General features: G+C 35.9%; 1 protein-coding gene across 1 annotated transcript in view; it reads left to right on the top strand.

Moving 5' to 3' along the window:
* The first annotated feature begins 1831 nt into the window (after nucleotides 1-1831).
* LOC121409347 (chloride channel protein C-like) overlaps nucleotides 1832-25633 on the top strand; it is a 37472-nt gene continuing 13670 nt past the window's right edge. Inside the window, exons 1-19 of the mRNA XM_041601282.1 lie at nucleotides 1832-1922; nucleotides 5207-5304; nucleotides 6038-6287; nucleotides 6770-6899; nucleotides 7948-8028; nucleotides 8848-9023; nucleotides 13427-13519; nucleotides 14155-14278; nucleotides 14894-15013; nucleotides 15767-15961; nucleotides 16775-16860; nucleotides 18046-18185; nucleotides 18634-18805; nucleotides 18956-19127; nucleotides 20100-20266; nucleotides 21073-21255; nucleotides 22338-22440; nucleotides 22957-23052; nucleotides 23837-24094. Of these exons, the coding sequence (XP_041457216.1) occupies nucleotides 5292-5304; nucleotides 6038-6287; nucleotides 6770-6899; nucleotides 7948-8028; nucleotides 8848-9023; nucleotides 13427-13519; nucleotides 14155-14278; nucleotides 14894-15013; nucleotides 15767-15961; nucleotides 16775-16860; nucleotides 18046-18185; nucleotides 18634-18805; nucleotides 18956-19127; nucleotides 20100-20266; nucleotides 21073-21255; nucleotides 22338-22440; nucleotides 22957-23052; nucleotides 23837-24094 (2559 nt within the window). The 5' untranslated portion in view covers nucleotides 1832-1922; nucleotides 5207-5291. The remainder of the gene's footprint in view (nucleotides 1923-5206; nucleotides 5305-6037; nucleotides 6288-6769; nucleotides 6900-7947; nucleotides 8029-8847; nucleotides 9024-13426; nucleotides 13520-14154; nucleotides 14279-14893; nucleotides 15014-15766; nucleotides 15962-16774; nucleotides 16861-18045; nucleotides 18186-18633; nucleotides 18806-18955; nucleotides 19128-20099; nucleotides 20267-21072; nucleotides 21256-22337; nucleotides 22441-22956; nucleotides 23053-23836; nucleotides 24095-25633) is intronic.

Genomic DNA, 25633 nt, shown 5'->3' with positions numbered 1-25633 from the left:
AATGGATGTTAGAAATAGTAAAAACTCACAGTGTAACCACAATGCATATCTTACCCAAGCAAAATCAGTAAGCCATTTATTGTATGCTGTCTTCATTACATAAGTGGATTGAGCAAAGATGCTGACCAATAAGTATATGTGACTTTGTGCGTGAAAATATGAATACTCTATGACCACTATAATTCCTGCTATATATCTTTGATATGGTCGCATAAATGTCTTGGTGTGCTGAAATTATTATTAATACTGTCACATGATGATCAATGAATAAGTTGAAATAACTTATTTTGTACCATGAAGATAAATTATCTAGTTATTCCAAAGTAACTCTATAGTACGCAATACAGTGCTTCTGGGATGATTCAATAATATTCAACAATGTTATTCTTTCTGTGAACATTTTCAAGTGCATCTATTTGTCAAAGCCTTCATATTTTGTATTGGTTTATTTCTGGCTGAGTTTTGTTTATATTTTTCAGCTTTTTACGACAAAAAAGTGCTTCTTTCCACATCCGTGAACTGTTTTAATATCTGCTGCAAATATGGCTTGATTTTATTTAGGTCAATAAAATAGTAACTATGATCGTATCTGGATTGTGATTTTGGTATCATTTAGAATATTCTTAAACAGAATTAGATCCTTCAAGTTGGTTTTGATAAAATAAGAAAAATTAGAGGAATGCATAAAATTTTTTCATGAAAATCCAAAGAATAAATGGGCCTATTGATTTCCTAAGTGTTGCCATGTATGGCACATGTATACAGCTCCCGCATATGCCATGTAATATCGATCTATTCATTGTCATTTTCAATATTTTGTGATTTTTTTTTGGTTTAACCACCAAAGTACTAAGTACATAATTTGATAACATGAAAGAAATGTGCAGCTAATACATTTTTCAATTTATTGAGAAAATATAATGAATTGTTATTACATGAAGTATAGGGGATTATTAGGAGGGGCGCTGCTATATGAACAGTCACAAAATCACAACTGTCCACATTTTAATGGATTTTCACCAAAGGTTGATATTATTCCCCCATTTCCTCTTAAAATAAATCAAGCTTGATTTTTTTTTCTTTTACTCACTCAGTGAGAGTCATTATGTTGAGAGAAAGAAAGGACAAGGAATAAAAAGAATTAAAGGTCTTATGACGGGGGAAGGTGAGGGGAACAGATCTTCATTAATTGAGAATAGGCACAAGGAAGGAAATTGTTAAATGGAGAGGGGAAAAGAATTCAAGGATGGAGGCAAAATGAAGGAAAAGAAGGGTTCAACAAAGGGAGGGAAGAAATATGTAAGACGTAAGAAGAAAGAGATAGAGGGAAGAGTAGGTGATGTAAGGGAGAATGTTGGATGTGAAATGCAAGCAAGAGGAGGATGGTTAAGACATTATGATGTATGAATGAGATTGAAAATTGAGAAGAGGTTATTGTGAGATGAAAGAGAAATTAAGGTGATTTGATGGGGGGGGGTGGGTGGTTAGAGCACCCCTCTAAATAAATTGCCTCTTAAGTTTAATACCTGGATTAAAAGATCATGAGAAGTTGTATCATGAATATGGTAATTTGATGAAGTATTTTTGCAATCAATATAATGAATACAAAAAGGCAACAACAAAAAAAAAGAAGAAAATCATAGGAAATAGGATGAGGAATGGAGATGGGTGCAGTTGATGCGGTGAGGGGCGTTTCCGCGATCACGGCCTTACCCCGCGCCGGCCCCGGCCGATCAAGCAATTCCAATCGATAATCAGGCGTCCGGCCACAAGATCAGCGAACCAACTTCCAACGAGCTCCGCTCAAAAATCTAGATCTAACAGTACAGCTGACGAAGTTGTATTGTTTTAAACGGGCAATCATAGATAGGCACGTTCAAACGATTCTCTTGATGTAAGAGGTGCATAGGACCTCTTTCAACGTAAGTACGGTAGTCAAAAATCATGGTCTTATGTTTTTTTAGAATTGACCTATTTGAATATGTATTCATTGACCTCTCTGTTTACATTTTCTAATCGTAGTCCCACACATTGGGTTAAGTGTACCGTTAAATTTCATGCGCTAAATGACAATTCGTAGATCTTGTCCTTGTGTTACTGTCACTGTTTGATATGATTGAACAATTCTTAAGATCTAGATCTAGTACAATAGTAGTGGAAGTTGTAGAAGGGGGTAATTTCAGCTTTAAATAATGAAGTAATAATAAGTATTTCTAATGTCTCCGATTTTAATTTGCACTTCCTAGTAATTTAGTATAATCATTAAGACATTAGGCCTATGCACTCATTCAATGAACAAGGTTATAATATAACCTTGTTCTCAGTTATATCTCCATGTGTGGCAAAATAAGGGTGGCAATGTTTGGCTAATTTTCTTTTTTTGTTTGGGGCAAATGCTTGAAGTTTTTACACTGACAGTTTCCATTACACCTATTATTCATACAACTTGGCTCTTATTTAAATTTGATAGTTTAAATCAATTTTTTCTTAATTAAAAATAGAGATCAAAAAATGAAAATTTTCTTGCCATATTACTTTCAACCAATAGAGGGCGTACACAAAAACATGCCCAAAATTCAAGTTTTTGAGCGCTCTGGTGAATGCAAAAATTATTCCCAAGTTACTAATGAAAAATAAATTGCAACTGTACAGAAATTAGTCATATTGGTCACAAAAGTGATATTTTAATGACTTTTTAAAGTGTGTGCTCTGGACAACATTGGCATACCATAGTCCTACCTGTAGATTCCCCACAGGCAGGGTGGTAGCAGTGAACAAGTGGGCCTATGGTCAGTTCCCTCATGTCTGCGCGGTCTCCCAAGTCTGCGCATCCGCGTATCTGCGCGATTCTAGTAAAAAAAGATACGCAATGAGTACGAACTTTACACATGCAATACATAGACAGGTATTCATAAAAAAATCTGACCAAAAATGGAGGAAATATAATGAATTCAGGGAATTTCATGCGAAAGCCTCAAAATGTAGCCTTTGTCATCGAAATCCCCGAATCGTGTGCAAAGTGAATGAGTGCGCAGACATGGGGTACCATTTTTTTTTTCAGTCTGAAAATGACAGCCCGAGGTTTTTTCCAGGAAAATCATATATTTCTTTCAAATTTTTATGATATATTTGACACACTAACTCATTATGATGTAAGGAACATTATCAACTGAAAGATTTTGTGAAATAAAAAGAAATTCACTTTAAATCTTAACTCAAATCGCTAGGTGCGCAGACGTGGGGCCCACCATCATACTTAAATTAATAAAGTCAAGCCAGGCGCTACATATTAAATAAACAAAAAGTTTTATAGGAAATATTCACAATTGAAATCATCAAAAATAACATATGAGGAAAAGACATGGACTTCACTAATATAATTGTGAAAAAAGTGATGATTATTTATAATTATTTTTAGATCAAGTTGGGAGTTGAATAAGAAATTAGAAAAAATGAGGAAGGAAAGAAGAAGGGAAGCCAGAACAAAATGAAGCTAATGTAAGAAGGTGAGAAGGAGCAATTAGCAAGTAAGCCAGGGAGTGGAGGAGGAGGGGGGTAGGAGGAGAAGATGGTAGAAGAAGAGGAGGAGGAGGATGCATGATGAGCCAACAACAACATCATCAAGCTTCAAAGATTATTTGCTTATATCTGCTCATGATCCCCGTCTCTTGCATTTGAAACTATTCTTTTGTTGTTGTTAATCTTCAGTTATTAATTGATGCCCACTTCATTCTCTGCATCTAAAATTCAGTTTGCAGTGTTTGTAAAATTGTTAAAGGGGAATTCAGCCCTGGTCATAATATGATGTGTTTGCAAGGAGAAAAATAAAATAGAATGCTGAAAGTTTGAAAGAAATTGGACAAGCTATAAGAAAGTTATGGCTGTTTTAAAATTTAGATCTCTAAGACTATGTAGATTTCAAATTGGCAACTGGGTAAGTAAACTATGACAAGAGGCAAGGACAACTTTCCCATAGGCCATGTACTTAATTATGAGGGATTTGTGGTTTTCTCCCAAGTACCCACTCCCCTGGGGCAGTAATTGAAATATAGCCTAAGTAGTATATTGTTTTATGTCCTCATGAAAGAAAAATATAATTTGAACTTTGAAGTGAAACATTTGAATAAATGTAATTTTAGTCATTTTATGTATTGGAGTACATGGGAGAGTAGTCCTTGCCTTACATCACTTTGACATAACATTTGTTGCCAATTTAAATCCCCATATAGGTATAGTTACTACCAATATTCACAACTTTCTTATTGTTTGTCCGATATTGTTCAAACTTTCACCTATCAACTTGTCTTATTTTCCCTTTTCCTCTAAAAGCAAGTTTTTATTTGGGTTGGATTCCCCTTTAATATTCTTTGACTGCTGAATGCATAAATTGTTTTAGATTCTAGACAGCTAGCAGTCGTTTGTTTTGAGGAGTTTAAAAAAAAAAATTATTTCTCATAAACAGACGACTCGCAATTGTGCAGCTGCAATTAACAATGGAAAATCCCCCAGACGGGGCGCATTGATTTTTGTGTTTATTTCATAAAAAATATATAAAATGAATTGGACCAAAATAAAGATTATTATTCCCTTTTGGCCTGAAATGCACCAAAACAGGCAAAAAAAACTTAAAAGAGAAAGAAAACAGTGACTTTGACTGTCGCGCAACTCCCACTTCCCTGGTTTATCCGAGCTTAATACATAAAAATATGGCCATTGAGTCCCTGTACAGAGCGAGTAAGAAGTTTGGTCTCTGTAATTGGTGGGTGCAGCTGGAGCCAACAGAGTTCAGCGGAACAACCAATTTAACAAAGACCAAAGCTTTTGGTCTAAAATTGTTAAGGTCCCCCTTGTCTGCGCATGTGCGCATCTGTTCGATTTTTCTTCTTCCTGTAAAGTACAGACTGCCATTGGCATATTATCGTACTAGTTGTGCTTGTCAAGATTCTATTCTAATCAAAGAAGACCCGCAATGACTGCAACTTTACACCTGCAATACATAGACAAATATTCATTAAAAAATCTGACTCAAAATGGAGGAAAATTATTGAATTTCAAGCATTTAAATTAATAGCCTCAAAATGCAGCCTCATGAAAATTCCTGAATCATGTGTAATGCCTACAAGTATTCTTGCTCTTTGTATTTAATGAAACTGAAATTTCAATTAAATATCTTCATTTTTGAACAATTTCTTTTTTGTCATTACAGAATTTTCTTGGATTAAATCATGGTATTTATCTTGAAAGACATAGCATCTAGTCAGTGATTTGGTGGTTTCTTTGACTCTCCACTTATGCCAACAGAAGGTTAGTTTATAATCACTATATGTATGGTTCGTGCATTTTTTCTGTTGCCAATTTGAAATGATATCAATGAAGTACATGCACTTTTAATGATTTGTTAATTAAAAAATTAATGAACATTCTTCTGAAATATCTTTTAGGTTATGTTTTAAATTGTTATTTGTACATAATTATTCATCCTTTTAGTTTTATCTTACCAAGCGTTTTGGTTGATAAATCTAACAAAAAATAATAAATAGTAAGATTGGAAGGGAATTACATTCATGAACAATTTTGAACAAGAAGTATATCATCCCAATATTCCTTCACCTTTTTCTAAAAAGAAGGTGTGAAAAAATCTGAAAAGTAAATGTAGAATGTCCCATGCAATTGCTTCCAATGAAAACCACAAGGGCTTGAACAACCTTGCGAAAAAAGTACCAAAATGCAATTCTATTCAAATGACAATAAATTTGAATGTTGTGTTATGGTTTAGTGCCTTTTTAAACAGACAGTTGGGACTCGGACAAGATTTCTGGTATAGTCATTAAAACAAAAGAAAAGGCTTACGACAAATCAGTGATACACATACAGTAAGTCTTGAATTGGAGATGTGCAAGACTCATTTTTCTAATGTACCAGATACTGTGTTGCCATGGTAACAGCATATATCTGTTCCTCACATCAGATCATTGTGATAGGATGGCATATGAGTAATCTTCAAGATTCAGTGATATGAATTACTTTTTTTTTACAGTTCCTCTTTATTCAGCCGGAAGGATGAAGATCAGAGGTGGTAAAGAGCCTAAGTATGGGGTCGGAGAAGATCATCACCCGACAGATGACACAAATCGATTCTTTGCCAAGGGGCGGGACTATGAGAGTCGCTTTGTCAACCATCAATATACAGCCCAGGAGCGGGAGATCTTATCAGCATATGAGAGTCTAGACTACCTCCCACCACACAGTCATGTCTATAAGAATTGGCTCAAGCAACAACCAGCTAGGTACATGTGAATGTGTGCACTAATATTTAAGGCTTGTATTCTGAACTCTGACTTAGAGACCTGAGACCCCTTCCATAAAATTACCATTATGGTAACTTTGCCATATAATGATAACTTGCATGGAATCCTTGATTCTGATTGGCTGTTGATCAGCATTACCATTGGGTAGCAAATTTACCATGATAGTAACTTTTATGCAATGGGGCTGATATCAGAACCCTAAACAACTATATATATCAATGGAAAGCTGTGAAGAATCTGCATACAAAAACGCAATTTCCAAGGATTTTCACTGCCTTAATACCAGCTAGGTATTTTGCTTTATAAACTCTCTCATTCTTGATTCTTGATAATGGGCTCCATTGCACTTCTCACCGACTTGAAAGTGGCCTGCCCTTGGAATATAAAAATCCAGGGCCTGCTATTTTTTAAAAACTATTTTACTACTTATCCATGTTTGTTTGTTTTTTCCGCATCATCAGACTTGATTGGGATCGATGGGTGATGATGGGTCTGATCGGGTTCACCACTGGTATTGTGGGATTCCTCCTTCATCAGATGATAGATCTTATATCAGACTTCAAATGGGACAGGACAGAAAAATATTTACAGGTACCTGATCAGATTGAGCTACATAATGGAAACAGAAAATCGTCATTGTCTCAAAAAATGAACATGTTATTCAAATTCATATTGAACATGTCAATTAATCAGAGCTGCCAAGTAGTACTGATTTTTTTCCGTATTTATTACTGAAAATAGAGAAGAATACTGATGGTTTAATGCAAAATGCTGATTTCTAAAGTTTCAGTTTATGTGTTGTCCTATGGTATTCCTGTGAAAATACTAATTTCCTCACCAAAATACTGATTTTCAGCCTTGAAAATACTGAAATGTTCTTGTTCAGGTTGGCAGATCTGCAATTTTGGTATCTGATTACAACCTCCTGTTAATTCTTCTGACACATTGCAATTAAAATTGTGTCGATTCAGCATGTTCATGACATTTTCATGCTTCCATGCTCCATAATTACAAGCTTCGATTGATCACAGTGTTAATATATTTTACAATTAATTGCATTGATTGGTAGGTACAGTTAATAGTATGTATGTATCAACTGCTAAGCATTGTGTGGGGGGCATTGTGGTCTCGTGGTTCTGACTCTCGTCTTTCAATCTGAGGGACGTGAGTTCTAATCCAAACCATGGGGTGTTTTCCTTCAGCAAGAAATGTACTGCCATTATGCCACAACCCATGTGAGGTTCAATGAAACACAATACATGTAACTGCTACTTTGCTAAAGCTAGGGTAATTATGCTGCATTACTGTAGAGTGCTTAGAGACTTCTGATAAAGTAAGTGTTGAGTGAATAGATTATGAATGAGCAAGTATAATTATCGTTGTGTTACTGGACCAAGCTCTTGAACTTAGCAGAAGTATGTTTTATCAAACACTGTCTTCTCAATACTTGGGTGGTAGTCTCAATGACATTCTCAAAACATGCTCAAATTCTATGATACAGTATACACATCAATATCTATCAAATAAGTGATACTTGCTTTAGAAGTCATTCAAAATTATGAACTGAATCAAATATCATACATTAAGTCCCACTGGATGACTTTTTTGTATGTAATATTTCTTTGTGCTCTTCTTTCAGGAGAGAAGTATGGGAATAGCTTGGCTTTTCTTGACTGGAGTCAGTTTGGCCATTGTCTTGGCTGGCACTGGTATTGTTGTGGTAAGTACTGTTAACAGTAGATGAATGTATGATGCAGTGATTTAATTGTAACTCTATCTTGATTAAAAGTTCTTTAAATAAAGCAACTTCTAGAAATGATATATTCATAGTAAATGTTGTCTACAGTTACTTTGTATGCCAAGAGAATGTGCATACATTATGTGAAGGTAATATTCAATTATTACTGGCATGGTTAGATAGACATAGCCCAACCTACATCTCCGTTGGTGCACTCACAGTAAAATGACCTAGGAATTCCTATGATTTACGTTGATGAATTGAAAATGAAATGAACAGATTAATTTATTAATAAGAAACCTGCATTGAGAAACCATATCTTAATTTGCTCTTGTTTGATTTGGTTGAGAGTTTATTTTACCTAATGATAGGAATATATTTTATTTAGTGCAATTAGGCAACCAAAAGACCATGGTGCTAGGACCTTTCCCTGTGGAACCCACATGCAGCCCTCTAACCATTCTGACTTTGGAGAAAAGAATCTGAATTTCACCATTCAGAACTCTTATACAGATATGTTTATTCTATTTTTGATAGTTTTACTGTGCATTCACTTTAAGTGCTATATTTTTTTAATACTATTTTTGAGCAATATAATTTCTTTTTCTTTTTAATCAGATAGGTTGGAAGGTCGATCTGCATGTTCTCATGATTATGAATTTAGCTATCGCTTATCCATTAATTTGATCTCTTATTAAACATGCCGAAAAAAACTGTAGCTCTTTGGAATATATATGTCCATTATTTGGTTCTAATTGGAATCACAAGCATATTTATAAGACCCTATTTTCTATTTGACAGTACTTGCGACCTTCTGCTGCTGGTTCTGGGATGCCTGAACTGATTGGGTTCTTGAATGGGACCAAGGTACGTCACATCTTCAATGTTAAGACCCTGGTGGTGAAGTTCTTCTCTTGTATCTGTGCCGTTAGCAGCGGACTACCAGTAGGACCAGAAGGTCCTATGATCCATATGGGGTAAGTTGTCCCAGACCTTCATTTTTGAGGAGCGCGATCGCGCTGGCGCTCCTACCGCGCTCCTAAAAAAAAATAAGGAGAGCAAAAAATCACGCTCCTAAAAAAAAATTATTTTTTTTATCACATTTTACATCTTTAAATCCATGAAATGGCCATCTGTTTTCCATAATTCCTTGAAATTATTTTGATTTAGTTGAAAACTATCAGAAAAAACGAAGAATATTCACCTCTTTCCCGACTCTGATTTGAATTTGAACTCGGTAAATATTGTAGTCCCATATGTAGATTTTCATGGGAACACCATGTCTACATGTGGGACTACAATATTTACCGAAAGTTCAAATGAGAGTCGGGAAAGAGGTGAATATTCTTCAATTATGGAAAACCGATGGCCATTTCATGGATTTAAAGATGTAAAATGTGAAATTTTTGCCAAAAAAAATAAAAAAATAATGTTTTGTAAACGTATTGACCCAGGCCTAGTTTCACCACAGATTAATTAATAGCTGCACAGCTATTGCATACAACCGCGTAGCCAGGATTTCATTTTGGAGGGGGCGGTAAATGCACGCGAAGCGTGCCAACACTTACAGAGCGCGCGAAGCGCGCTCCCTAGGGGGTGGGTGCAGGGAGGGGGAGTTTCCCCCTCCCGCGCGAAGCGCGAAGCTTTTGGTGTTTCATAAATTAAAATGAAAAGGAGCCGTCTCTCTTGTCTCTAGTGCCTATTTCAGCTCCAATTCAGTTGACTCATTGTGATTTTGAATATTGTTTTCATGAATCTAATTTGTTTTCAAAAAGTGATTGTGAACGCACAAAAAAGGAATACATTGGAGGAAATTAAAATAATAATACCCTCGCGCGAAGCGCGGAAGCTAAAGCGTTTTATCATTTTTTTTGCCATGAAAAGGGTCACGACTAAAGGGTCTTCTCAAAGATATATTGAATACTTCCCTTGGAAAGATCAGATTTGATTACAAACAATTTAGCGACAGTGCATATCTTTAACTTGCATAGAGGAGAAGAAGTGTATATATTCCGGGAGAAAGCTATTCAGTCCCGCGCAGAGCAATGAAACTCTGAAATTTCAAAGGGCGGACGTTTCATCAAAATAATGCAGATACGTCTAATACCACCATCGGCTCTAATTAAAATGATTTTCTAAGATTATTGAACTTCTTTATGAGGAAATAGTGCGCAAAAAGTTGAAACTTCTGTGATTTATTGAAATTGAATTAAAAAAAAAAGAGGATTCCTAATTTCTTTGACTTATCATCCTGAAGTGCTTCATTTTGAATAATAAAGAAACTTAAGTGTCATTCAAAATTTCAAACTGAGGGCGCAAAACAGGGCAGGAGATGAATGTGAAGGGAAATGACATGAAGTTTAATAGAATTTGATAAAAAAAAATATTGTACTTCTTTATTTAATACGACGCGAATTTTAGGAACCTGTTTGCCCCAGAATTATGGTTGTTTGGTAATGAGCTGAAAAGCAGGAGAAGTTGACTTTATGGAGGTTGCGGCAGAAATTGATATAAAATTTTACCCGCCCGGAGCCGACCCGACCAGAAGTTGCACGATCAATTAAAAAAAAGATAACTTCATATACTTTGGCGTAGCCTTACTCTAATTCCATGCCCTAATGGATACATTTGAACTTTAACCGGTAAGAAACACATATACCTGAGGTGGAAAAACAGGGTTAGAGAAAGGGTGGGGAAACAATGGAGAATTGCAATATTGTCATTTAACCGCGCACAGCGCGGAAGAAAAATTCATATATAAATTTAAAGCAAGAGTGATGGAGTTTCTCTTTTAAGAAAAAAAAGAATAAAAAGAAAAAAAAAACACAAAGCTACCTTTCTTCCCTTTCCTCCCTTCCCTTTTTCTTTTCTCCTCTCTTTTTTCCCTTCTTTTTTTTTCTTTTTGGGGACGTTTTGGGGGGGGCGACCGCCCCCCCCTGGCTACGCGCCTGATTGCATATACGATGTTACGAAATATCTCAAATTCGTCATACACGTATTGTATTGATTTGAGTTCCTCAAAGAGAGCGATTCTGAAAAAAATATGGAGAGCGATTTATTGAGCTCCACAAAATTATAAACATGAAGGACTGTTGTCCATGTTGTGCTATCAGTTCTGTGTTGCATTGGTTCAAGAGAGCCCTATAAAGCAACAAGACATTCATGCCCTGCGCTTTGTGTATTGTAGAATTCTTATAATCAAAACCATACCAGATCTTCAATATATTATGATATGATTGGAGTATTGTGTACTAGATATATTAGTATTGAAGTATTTTAGTATTAGTTATTGGCACTTTGACACTCATGCAAGCTTTCTCATTCTTTCTTTTCTTGTGTGCCTCGGAATAGAATATTTCTAGATAGATGGCGCTATATAAATGCTATATTAAATATATATTGGTGTAGTGATTTAGTGACACTTCATATAAAAGAAGGATTCCACCAAGACACTCATGCACTTTCTATAGAAAGACAATCTAGTCTCTACTCTCATCACAAATGTTTATTTCTACATGGTAGGTTGCAAAAGACAATTGTAGGATATTTAGGCAATTTAAGCTTGATAACCCTTTCTGGAATACTCCCTAGGGAGTGGAGAAAGTACTTACCGTATTTGCCGGCGGCGTATAGGCAAATATATATATTTTCGCGCTGAGGAAGAGATCGAGGGAAGTGTAACAAGGTATGTCATTTGAAATTGCTTTGTGCATGAATTAATAATTTGTGGTATAAACTAAATGCGCATAAACAAGTGGCAATGATGTACGTACCAGTTACAGGGTGGCAGGAGTAAATTTCAATAAAAATGGGTACACTTAAGCATTATGTAATACACCAGTCAGAAATAAATTAGTGCACAATAGGATCTACAGCGCATCGGTTCCACTAAACAAAAGGGGATTAGTGCGTTACGTAATGCGCCAATCGAACACCAATTAGAGGACAATAGCAGAGCCAATCACTCTCAAAAGAAATAAAAAGAGATTAGTGCCTATGTGACCCTCGTTACAGATCACGGAGTGAGTTTATGCCTATAAAATGGTTGTGAAATCAAGGCCTGTCATCATTCATACCATCAGTTCCAGTGATTACAACAGCTCCATTATCAACTCAATCATCTGTTGCAGTGCAATCACCAAGCTCGACATCTTCGCCATCCATTCCAGATTCCAGCTACTCCTGCTCAGCATCTCTTACTACCCTCGATCATCATGAGAAGTTCGTACACCGCTTCATTCAAACTCGCTGTCTGCACGTATGCAGAGGAGTTTGGCAACAGGGCTGCAGGCAGGAAATACGACGTCGATGAGAAGAACGTTCGTCGATGGCGCAACAGCAAGGAGACCTTGAAGGCCATGCCGAGTAAGAAGAGGGCGATGAGGAGCGGCAAATCAAGGTGGCCTACCGGAGGAGTCCATCGCGATGAAAGGGGTGAAGACCGAGGATTTGGCCTACCCAGACATGGATGATGAGCAGCTCCGGCAATTGTTTGAGGAAAGCTCAGACGAGGAAGATTTTTATGGCTTTTAGCCTGGTAAACAAACAGTCTTTTTCAAGACCACAAATGGTCTTTTTCAAGACCACAAACCTCCAAGAAAGAATCAGTGTTCATCTTTATTTCACTTTGTCTTTATTTCTCTCATATGACATTGCCGACTTCAGTGAAAAAACATTAAAACACCGCCTGTGCTTGTGTATTTATTCAACTTTATTTGTAAGAAAAGAAGACGTTAATTGAAAGAATTAAAATACATCCGCTGCGCTTGTTTACCTTCGCAGCGCTTGTTTATCTCCACCACGCTTGTTTACCTTCGCAGCGCTTGGTTATCTCCGCCACGCTTGTTTACCTCCGTAGCTCTTGTTTACCTCCGCAGCGCTTGTTTACCTCCACAGCGCTTGTTTACCTCGGCCGCTTCTTCACGCCGATGGTGGATTATTTTCCTTGCGTCGCCTTCCTGGAAAGATGAAATAGTAAGTTAGAAGAATTAAAGCATGCATGTTTATTATTTCCCATTCTGCGGCGATTGTTGAACAATTTTCCAACCAAGTTTTTTGTCTGACTTTGCCGGGAATTCTGTCATGCATTTTTTTTTTTAAAGATGATTCGCAAAATCGGGGGTGCGGGTTATTTGCCGCCGCGGCCTTTATGCCGGCAAATACGGTACATTGTGTATGGCCAAGCCAGAATTAATTTAAAAAAACTGTGTCATAGTATATTATTGTCGGTAGAGATTTCTTGATGCTTTCAGTGCCATATAAAAAAAAACCTTCATTATTATCAAGATTACAGTGATGTATTCATTTTGGTACATGTCATTACCACTCTGTGGACATGCTTTTTAAAACAATTTTGTTTCTCCATATGTGTTATGTGCAGATCCCTGATTGGTGCAGGAGTGAGTCAGTTCAAATCAGAGACTATGAAATTTGCCTTGCCATTATTTGAAAGATTTAGAAACCCAGAAGATAGGTAAGTCAGTGTAACCTTTTAACTATTAGTATAGTCTTTTAACCTTGAACTACTCTATGTTGAAATAGTCTGGTTTCATATCTTTTCTTCAGCATTTCTTATCATTGATGTATTTCTATTTGTAGTCACATACCCCAATTCTATTAATGTTAAGCCTTAATTATAATCAGGCATTTATTCTGTAAATTGTGCATGCAATATTGTAATTGAATCTGTCTTTAAATATTGAAAATCATTAGCTTGTACTATAGTGTATTAAGCTAGTTTGTGAATTGACAAAGGAGAATTTCTATACATGCAAATATTCTTTGTTGACAAGATAATGGAATCAGAAATGAGTTTTCAAATAGTCATTAGAAATGATTTAAGTGGTATGGGTAGTACTTCTACTAGTGATATTTTCTTTTAGCAATAAATTCATCCATATTATGCTGCTATCAACCCAGGTGAGATGAATGGGGATCTAGCAGGAATTTAGTCCTTTAAATGATATGGCTTTATTGTAGTGCACTAAGAGACTTCTGATGAACTAAGTATCGGGTGTTATGCAAGCAATGACGATTATGATAAATTTTGTTCTTCAAGAATGTAAAAAATTCTGTTAGTAAGTGATTTCATTTCCTTGTTTTGTGTAGACGAAATTTCATATCAGCTGGAGCAGCAGCTGGTGTAGCGTCGGCCTTTGGAGCTCCTGTGGGGGGACTCTTGTTTGCTATGGAAGAGGTCTCATCGTTTTGGAGTATGAAATTATCTTGGCAGGTAGGATATACCCAATCTCCATGTAGAGCTGTGCCCCATATTACAGAGAGTTGTAATTAATCCAATCAATTGTGAAAATTCAGTTAAATTTTAAGTATGGAAATTTATAAATTTCATAATTCTTTTTTTGGGGAAATGTACACAGTGTCCTTTTGGAAATGATGAGGAGCACACAGATTTGTCGACAACTTGATGCATGAATGAGTATTGAATAACAATGCTAAAATCACACAAACGAAACTGCCTCCAAATTGACTGATAGTCATCTGTCATTTGGAATAACATATAGATTTTGTCTTTTTGGAGTCAGTTCGTGTGTGTGACTGTAGAGTTGACAAACACTTTGAGCTGATACGTGTACTCATGATCCTTATGGTGTTGCTGACTTTCGGTTATGATTGATCTGATCGGACGCTACTCTTTGCAAGACAGTGTCCGAGATGTATTTTGAGATGAAAATAGAAAATTGGAAACTAGTAGTGAGTACAAATAGTAATGATTAGACAATTGATCAAAAAATGGGTTTAATGGTGAAAGAATAATAAGGATGAAAATAGTAGTTTTGAGATCAAGAAATGTTGTGACACTTTAGGATGCCTTGTTTGATGATTGCAGGTGTTTTTCTGTTGCATGGTATCAACAGTAACAACCGACCTCTTCAACTCGGCTTTCTCAGCGTTCAGATACCAAGGAAACTTTGGGCTTTTCAAGGCAGAGAAATACATCATGTTTCAGGTGAGTTCTCTACTGAACCTTGAAAGTGCAGTGAGATGGAGAGGTGATTCAAGACAAGAATTTGAATCAAGGAAACAGGATACTAAGTCTTATCAAGTTGTCTTTGTCAGGACAAGACTGCTGAAATGCAATGTTCTGTACTTCATCATGTCAACTTGATGGGGATGAGGAGAAAAGAAGACAAAGTCGTGTATGTTGTACTGTTTACATGATGAGGAAAGGAAGGCAAGATTCAGCATCTTGTAAAGTCACCTTGATGAAGACTAGAAGGCAAAAAAAAGGGCATCTCTCTATCTGGTCTTGTGGACAAGGTGGGGACAACAGTCTGACCTTGAAATTAACATTTTAGTACTTGAGGAAGAAGTACCATATTGTAGAATTTGCCCCTTTTCTAATGGAGTGCACTCTCCTACATCTGCTAGATAATATATGTCTGACAACTACTCTGATAAAGCCAGTCTAATTATGCTGCATTAATATGATTATGGGACTTCTGATTTAATTTTGCATTGTATTCCACATAATTGAAGCCATATGTTAAAGCCTGAAAACTGAATCAAGTGATAAATATTGACATGCCTAACAAACGTGTGGTGTTTTGATTTTTATCAAGTACACAGATTTGATCTTTAAAGTTACAATGAAAATTGTACTTATCTGGAGTATGTGTGAAATGAAAATGTATTTAAATGTGTATTATCTTTAGAAATAAATATTTTCATTGATTTTCCATTACCTGCAATGCATTATCAGGTCAGAGAAGGCATCGATGTCAACATCATCATGTTTATCCCAACGGTCGTCATCGGAATCATCGGCGGTGTCCTGGGAAGCCTGTTTGTGTTCAGTAACCTCAAGCTTGCTAGACTCAGAAGACGCATGATTGCATTGACAAGGTTACCATGGCAACAGAAACTGATGAGACTGTCGGAACCCTGCATTATTATAGTAAATTCCAGGATTGTATATATGTGTATAGCTATGAGAAATGCTGAAAATTTTAACTTAATCCGACATCAGAAATATCATACAAAAATTTATAAAAAGTTTTTTTTAATTAGACGGTACATTTTTTCAATGTAATTGTTTAGTTATAAACTGTAGCTGAGTATTTCCCTCCATGTGTATAAAGCTAATATATTTAGTTAGATATAATGCCTGGTATGCAATGCCATTATTGAAATGCATAGAGTAATACAAGTTCTGAGCGCATTGTATGTTTCATTAGGAATGCATTAAGGATGCAATGAGGATGGTATTAATATTTTCTCTCTGTTAAATGACAGCAAGTAAACAAGCTTATTAATATGTTAGTTTAAAACAAATACGAACCAGCAACCTCGATAGCACCACTTCAAGTCCTAAACTTCTCAAATCTGGCCCAGTTCCTAACCCATAAGGCAATATTCGGAGTAGCCTTGTACCATTGACCCACTTTGAAAGACAATCACACTAATTAATTACTCGATGCATTCATCCACAATGATTATGTCACCAAGTACAAAAAAACAAGTATGCTTACTCTAAAAACGAAACCATTTGTTTCTGTATACAAATAAAATTTTGGGTTAATTTATTCTCCGTATTGTCTAAAAGAAGTAAATGTCAATACAAGCTATTTATAACACTCAGTCAAGGATAGACCACTCACTGTGCTTGTTTGTTCAGCTCTCCGGGAGGTGGGCGTTGCACATTGCCTTAGTGTTTCCTTTTGTAAACTTGAATATTCTAACAATGTTACTTTGAATGATATGATTTCAGATTTTAGTGGCCACAGGCACCGTTTTTCTACCAGCAGCCTTCAAGTGTTCACCCTACACATGCTATTATGAAGGAGAAAACAAACCGTAAGTCAGTTATCTTTGCTGGAGAAGTTAGAAAGAAAAAAAATATAGATATAAATAAGCTAGTGTTCTCAGATGCATCAAAGAGAAATCCCAAGAAATTATCAATCATTTTGTAGGTCTGACCACCATTTTTCTCCATATTTATTTCATTTCACAAACTCATAATTTAAAGCAATTACAACTTTCACATATACTAAAACGCAGAGAAAATTCATTCATGAAGGTCATCTTGGGGTCTTTAAATGTGAAAAGAGAGTGACTTTGATATCATTGTATTTATATACATGTATTCATTGAAGTACACTATTAAACATATTTTGTACTGGTATAAGAACTGATTGATGCATTACTCAACTCATTGTCAATAACAGTAATTTTAACCCTAAATAGACTGGGCTATTTCGACGCCTAAAAAGACTGGGGGGGGCTGATTCAGCCCCCCCTTATGATCTCGGCTGTTGATCGCGCGATCGCGACGAAAATTGGCACACGCGTTACCCATGGCATTATCTACAAAACTATAACATCAAATTTGGCAAAAAATCTCATGTCTCATTAATTATGCTAATTTATGCGTAAAATCATAAGTTTGCTCTAATTAATAAAATAATGCCCCTGAAATGCTAATTTTTGTTTCACATACTCTAGATAGGCATCTGATCAAATTGATTTTAAAAAAATTTCAAAATCAAATTTATTTTCTTATGTATTCTATTGTTTTCTAAATTTCTTATGTATTTCTTTGTTTTTCGACTTTTTGTTTTTTATTGTTTTTTCAATGGAAATTGTCGGGGACTTTATTTTGACTATAAACAAGATAAAATTAATTGATTTTGAGCAGTAAAAGGAAAAATAATGATACATTTATGAATTTTGGCTAAGAACACTATTTGCATTGGATTTGTACACAAATTCACGTTTTTGAGTAATTTTGGGTCTGCATGCACTTACGAAATGTTGCGTTATTTTGGAACCGCGTACCCGGGGGTCACAATTTTGGTCTCAAAAGTTGCGCAAAACTTGAAAGTAAAAAGTCAGCGAGCGACGCGGTCAAAAAATTTTGCGCAGCGGATTTATCGCGAAAAATGTCGAGGGGGGGCTGAATCAGCCCCCCCCCAGTCTTTTTAGGGTTAATGCTTGCTTCATGTGATTTGATGGGTTTTTGTAACATTCTTACATTTCCAGACCAACTGGGTATAGTCCTAGATGTTTAGATGAACAGGCTTCTACAGGGAAATCAGTCAGCATGTATACGTGTGAGCCAGGCATGGTTCAATACAACTCCAATGGCACCTTATCATTCAGTAACAAGACTTTTAATCAAGGTACATGTAGATCCATTAGAAGGCGGGCAAGGGTTGCTGGCCTCTTAGGATAAGATTTATATTGGGTAGCATCATCATTTGATCTTCTTTTCATTTTAACTTTCAATCAAGGTAGATAGATGGGATAGTAGATGGGAGGCAACCGGGGAGGGAATGGGGGCGAGCAGCACTCACATGCATGTACCCCATATTGGTTAACTTTGGACCACATACCTGGGTGGTAAAAATAAAGTATTCTTGAACGTTGCGCAAGACTTGAAAGAATGAATATTAAAATCTTTTCGCACCTTTATCGTGTGAAGCATGGGGGGGGGGTGGTTGGTCCCCCAGTCTAGTTAGGGTTAACTTTTTCAGTTGCCACCCTGTTTGTGGCTTTGATTAATCAATTTGATATAAAGGATGATCAAAGCCATAGTTATCTCCTCTTCTTCATGATTTTCTTTAATAGTTGCTACCCTCCTGTTTGTGACCGGTGAAGAAGCCATCCATCACCTCTTCTCTCGTGACACCCACTGGGAGTTCACCTATGGTGCTCTTCTCACTGTCCTTGCATTCTACTTCATCATGGCTTGCTGGTCCTGTGGACCTTCCATCTCGGCTGGTCTGGTGGTTCCCATGCTGTAAGTCAAAACCTAACCAAATATTTTGCCATTTTAGAGAATTTGTTTGTACATTCGTGTATATGGTTATGTAAATGAGTGCTAGGATGCAACTCACACCACATATCAGGTTAAACCAATAACTCTCATTAACAATGAAATCTCTCCCAGGTATATAGGTGGTCTGTATGGCCGGCTGATTGGACTGACGATGGTGTCAATGTTTGGCGTCCAGACTGGTGAATACTGGGCATGGATGGATCCTGGAGCGTTTGCTCTGATTGGTGCTGCATCCTTCTTCGGGGGCGTGTCTAGGTTGACCATGTCTCTCACCGTCATTATGGTAAGATGACACTGCAGATTGTCAGGGCAAAAAATACGCAGGGACTTGGGGCAACTTTGCCACCATGCTCAAAAGAGCCCTCAAAAAAAAAAGAGTCCCCAAAAAATTCCCATTCACTTCAATGTTAAAGCTTATCCAAAATTGCAGATTTAGGCAGTAAGTTGTGAAAAGTAAGCCTCCAAAAATAAAAAAAAGAAATATTAATTATGCCTGGAATATCTCTAGTGCTTAGGAGGTACAGGCAAAGAAAGAGAGATGACATTTAAGCTGTCGGCTGTGATAGTGACTGTTTTAATAAAAATATTTGATTAGTAGAAATTTATTGGTGATGATTCAATAGTGCGAGTAGCATTGGAATATTGTTCCAACATTCAAATCTTATATATTGCTTGTGTTATTATTTTTTTCCATAGATTGCTTCTTTATGCAAATAACTCTATGAATTTTACTTTTTATTTTAATAAAGGTCATTGAAACACTCATCTCAATATTGAAATTTGTGTGTCAGAAACCTGTGTTTTATTGTAAATTTTTCATCCTATTCCATTCTTAAGTAATATTTTTGAAAAACCCCATCCTACCCCCCTGATTTTGCTTTATATATGAGATTTTAGATAGCCCTTTTTACATGACATATATCTCACAATCTTTCTTTTTATTGTTTTATTTAATTATATAAACTTATGAAAATAAACAGCATAAGTTGAAAATCTTTTAAAGCAATGAGAAGGAAATGTAAAATGGCATGAAGGGTCAGCTCATTGAGTAAGACTATTGTGTCATGAAATTAAAAGAATACATGAATCTGAAATGAAAATCTATCTCCAACAGATGGAGATCACCAACAACATCCAGTTCTTGCTACCGATCATGGTTGAAGTGTTTTGGAGACTGCCTGACTCATCCACTTTGCCATGCCCTTCTAGAAGTCAAATATAACGGTTCATTTTCTCTCTCTTTTATCTCCAATAGATGGAGATCACCAACGACATCCAATTCTTACTACCAATCATGGTAGCCATCATGGTAGCCAAGTGGGTCGGAGACTACCTGACCCATCCCCTATACCATGCCCTTCTAGAGGTCAAGTGTATCCCTTTCCTGGACGAGGAACCAGTCATCATGCATCAAGGAAAAAAGTAAGACTGCAATTTATCTTAATCTCATTTAAGATTGTAAATAGATGATGAAATTAATGTAAATACACTTTACATAAGTTATGATTGGTCTGGGTCATATTCCAGTAAGAGTTACAGCTCTGGTAACTTTGACATTATGACAAGTACTATGGTAGCAGAGCTGAGCAGCCAATCATAATCAAGGTTTCAATGGTAGTTACAATAACTGACAATGCTACTATAGTTGTAAGGTTTTATGAAACAGGCCTTAGGCATTTTGAACAGGGGATGGAGTATTGAACAATAGTGATATCTTGAGCCAAACTTATATTGAAGGCTCTGTCGTATCGATCTGTGCAAGCCATGTGGGTGAGTTGTATGTGATTGCCCGCAACTCGTCTGCAAAAATATTTTGAGCATGTTCAAAACTTTTCTGCGTGCAAATCAAACTTGCATAAACTTGCAAGATACTGTAAATGCAGGTAACCTGTGTGTAGCAAAAAATAGCCACATGCAAGTCATGCAAGGCTAGCACAAAACAATTTGACAGAGCCTTAATATTCTTCCAAGATACATACATGTCACTTTCCTGCATCACTTCAGGAACCATAGTCTAAACCACCTCCTCTGGCGGTTGCACATATTTGTTCATTAAAGAAAATTTGGAACCAACTTTATACAGAACTTATCAGCAATTATCATCTGACATAATTAAATTTGTCACCGATCGTTCAATTACCATCACTCTATACTGTTAAAATAGCGACTTCTGATTCTTTCGTGTTGATTAGTCAATTACCCTATTCATTTATCTCTTTTTCTAATAGTGTGAACTTGGAATTATACCAAGCTAAACACGCAATGACATCACCGGTGCGAACGCTTCATCCCAGAGTGTCAGTTGAGGAGGTTGCGAAGCTTCTAATAGAGACGGGACATGGAGGGTATCCCGTTATCAAGGGAGGGGATGATCCTAGCAATAAAAATCAGTTTCGGGGTATCATCACCAGGTAAGTTTGTCGAAGGGATCAAATGACTTCTTTCAAAATCAGAAAGATTTGCTTCAGACAGAATTTGTTTTATGTTTTCTTCATTCATGTGCTGTCAACAATACCTTTATTTTTGACCAAAATGGAAGTCTTTAAGTATCTGAAAAAGCTACAAATAATTTGATTTTTTGCAGAAGTCGATTACAGTACACCATGTGGTGAGTCGTAGAAGGATTAAGAAAAGTGGATAGAGTTAGAAGTGAAATGGATAGGCAAGAAAGTGGAAGGTTGGCAGGTAACATATTCTTTCTGAAATGAGTGAAGTCCTTGAAAAGAATGTAAACCAGAAAATTTGAGAGGCTTGAGTAGTTGGGGAGATGAGAGTAGACCCAATGTTTTGAGTAGGTTGACTGTCCAACATTAGGAACCCCAATTAATGGGCCTCATATTAAGTGTTATGGTGCCCCCTTGACCTCTGCCAGAGGCTCTTATGTGGGAACCCTAGACACCATGCCGTGACTCCTTGCTCAATACACATGTTGGATAGTGGGGCAGTACAGATTTTCAATAAACAATATGGCACTTTAGCAAAGCTTATTGTGAACCCTAATTTATGTGCACTATATATGTTATAGTTTCCGAGTTTATGTTTATGCAAGTATACTTATAATTTGATAATTGATTCTTGATTTCTACTGTTTACCTATGTTCAGTGTTGATTACGATTTATCCTGATGATATATTTATTTAATTATTGCATTTACATTGTTTCTTTAAAACAATTTTGTATCTGATTTTTTAGTTTTATCTTCTACCAATGTTAAGTAAGAAGTACAATTAATGTTCTTGATGGTTGCCTATATTACCTACTATTTATGTTTGTTTGTTATTTAATATTGATGTATTGCCCACCTTAAACATGTAATATGTCAATATTAAAAGTTACAATTTGTTGGACCCCACAGAGGCTCAGCATGACTGAGCCAGCCAAGCCGAATGTGGGCAGTCTACTATATTTTATTGCGTATATGCTTTTTAATATGGAAATAAATACTAATGTTGCTACTAAATAAATTTATTGACTCTTTTGTTTCTAAATAAAGAATTGAGCTTCAGGTTATGTTGCTGAATGACGATCTCTTTCAAGGACCAAATGATACCCTTGACCAAGATAACCCTGAAGTGAATCCATTAGATTACCAAAAGGTAAGAAGTATATATTTTTTTTACATCTTTAATCATCTTCTCCTTTCATGTTCAATCTAGTCAAATGCAATCCAGTTTGAATGCTTCCTTATTTTATATACTCAAATATGAATGATTCTGAAGACAGATGTCTGTATTAGGAGGATATTCATAATATGAACTAAAGATTTTCATTTCTAATTCAATATCAGATTATGATCCAATTGGATTTACAGTGATATTAAAAACTAAAATCCAAATGCTCTCACAGGCCTGTTTCAAAATTCAATCAAATATACATTGTTTTTTTGGGCTATTACAAATTGGTAAAAAAATGACTGATATTCTTTTTGTCAGGCATTATTTCTCTTGCATATGAATGATATTTTTTCTTCTGAGATTCTTTTTTCTGTGTAATAGGCCCAGAAAACACCTAATTTAATGGAGTCATTTTTTTCCCTAATACTTTTTAAACTACAATGTACCGTGGTATTGATATATTAACCGTTGACCTTCATATATGCCCTTTGACCCCAGCTACGATTAGATCATCTGAAGGATAAAAGGTCAGCTTACAGCTTATATCAATCATATGTGGAGGATGAGAGATATCAACACATGTTCATCAATTTGGTGAGATAATTATTTTGGCAGTTTTACAATCATATGTGAATTCCATGAATGCTTTACACTTTGACTAGAATGTCAAAAATTTGAAGAATAATATGCATTTCTCAAAACAGTTTAAATAGTTCATTTAGAGACTTTCTATTGTGATCATTGTGAATATCTCTATTTAAATTATCATTAGCACATTCTTAATTACTGCAAGTGTATTTTTTTCAGTAATAAGGAAAAATGGTATAATAATATACTGTAAAATATACATGTAGGTCACTCACTCTGAGTTTTCTGCAGTGAACACAAATAGTGACTGAAATCTGGGATTTATTGAAACTCCAAACATTGCGCTCTGAGCATATTAAAATTCCAAGTCGAAGAGATGGGTATATGGATAACATTATATCTACTAAAAACTCTGACCACCTCCCCCCCAAAAAAAGTGTTTCAAATGATTACAAACATAGCTTTGCCGTGTATACCATCGTCAAAAGAAAAATTGAAATAAATGTTACAAGGAATGGCAATTGGGAAATTGTTTTCAAATTTTAATTGGGATATTAACTCTTCAAAAAAAAAAACAGTTCCCAAAGATATAAAAAAATAGTATTTTGGGGGTTGATATTTTCAAATTGAAGCTTTACATTCTTTCACCATATTAAATTAACAAGATAAGCCATATTTTGATTTGAATATTGACATAGTGCAAGCTCTAAATATGTTTAGATTATTCAAACTTCCCCCTCGCGTCTTAAGCATTCCATTTACCTGTTAATCAACAACTTTACCTCCCCAGACACCTTATGTGAACCAATCAGCTCCATGCATCCCAGAATACTTCTCCCTCCATCGGACCTACATCATATTCCGTACCCTCGGTCTCAGACATCTCACCGTGGTCGACGCCCAGAATCAGGTCTTGGGCATCATCACAAGAAAGGATCTCATGGGCTTCAGAATGGAGGAGAAGCTTGACGCAGTTCTTCATCCGTCGTCGGCGACGCTCAACAATGGCTTGTCCTCGCAGGAGAACTCCAATGTAGAGCTTTCAGATGTAAGTCATATCTAATTTAGGGTAGATGTGACCAAAGGGAAATTTATTAACACGAGCTGGAACCTATGATATGATTAGAAAATCACAGGTTTAGATATGTGACATCACCCATTTCAAGTGAGGGGATGACACAAAAGATCACCCCCCCTCGAAAAAAATGTTTTGTGCTTGAATCTTCACCAGTGATGGGTAGGTTAGGGTAGATTTCACCAACAAGACATTTAGTCACGATTTGGACTAAAAATGGTACAACAAAATCATCAGTGTAGCGTTGCACAAAGTTCTAAATTGGTCTCAAAGTTACTGTTAGTTCAAATGGGTAGTGCAGCAATACAACATGTGATGTATTCAGTTAACTGCTAGTGACCCATAGTGTCAAGTTTCTTGTGTATGATTCATTAAAACAGGCCACTAGCAAGATAACATGTGACTTCATTAATATATTCATTCTTCATGTTGTCATTTGGTTGCTATATAAAAAAAATGATTTGAAAATAATGAAAATTGTCATTATCATAATGATAGTAAACACAACAGCGGAACAATATTATTGTGTATTCATACATTGTATCCTTATCAGTATTAGTATTTTTCTTTCAAGATCTTTGATTTTATTTTGATGCCAAATATCTGCCAGATATACAAATAACTCTGCTTTTATTTCTGCCTTTGATCACCATGGGCGCTTCTTAGGATTGTGTTTTGGTGTCTGTCCATCAACCCTGTATTCTCTCTTACTATAACTTAAGAAATATTTGACTGATCAACTTCAGTTCTGCCTCTTATTCATGGTTGTCAATTTAAGTGACCATGACATTAGATTTTTGCATTACAATACCAAATATCATAGGTGTTGTTATACTGTACATGGAAAGGATCAGTATTCTAGGGATAACTGAAGAGTTATTTTGGCAAATAGGCAAGGGCTATTTTCAGTATTTTACGAGCAATTTATTCTTTGCCCTGTCATATATTTTTCTCTGATATTATGATATGTTTTATATTTTTATATCTTTTAAGTTTGCTACACTACTTGTCAATTGATTAAAACACAAAGCAAGATCATGTCATTTATTGGCATGCAGTCTTGTTGAAATGCTCACCCATCATCAAATCACTTCAAATCTAAAATGAAGTTGGCTTGTACAGGAGCATATCTTTCAAAACATTCCATATTATTTTTTGTACAGGTACCAGAAATACCTCCCTAGCTATTGTTTATTAAGTATATAAGTAAATGGGAATTAAAATGTTTTTCAGTGATCAGGGACCTGTTGCGGAAAATAGTTGTGTTTGATCGTAACTCAAAAACTCAATCGCAAATCCCTAATACACACTGTTGCATTTGATTTTTTGGATTGGTTTTGATTGCATCTGTATCTGAAGGCCTCCCTTCCACTTCATATCATCCTTTTCATATAGCTTCCAAACCCTCTTTCTCTCATGCTCCCAGTCCCTCATATCCCTCCTCTATATTCTTTTCTCACCCTTCACTCCTTACCTTTTGTATCCCATTTTTTTTATTCCACCTTCCTAACC

The sequence above is a fragment of the Lytechinus variegatus genome, chromosome 2 (genome assembly GCF_018143015.1).
Source record: "Lytechinus variegatus isolate NC3 chromosome 2, Lvar_3.0, whole genome shotgun sequence".
In the NCBI taxonomy this organism is placed as follows: domain Eukaryota; kingdom Metazoa; phylum Echinodermata; class Echinoidea; order Temnopleuroida; family Toxopneustidae; genus Lytechinus; species Lytechinus variegatus.
The sequence above is the reverse complement of the archived record's forward strand: the minus strand, read 5'-3'. Positions and strand labels throughout refer to the sequence as shown.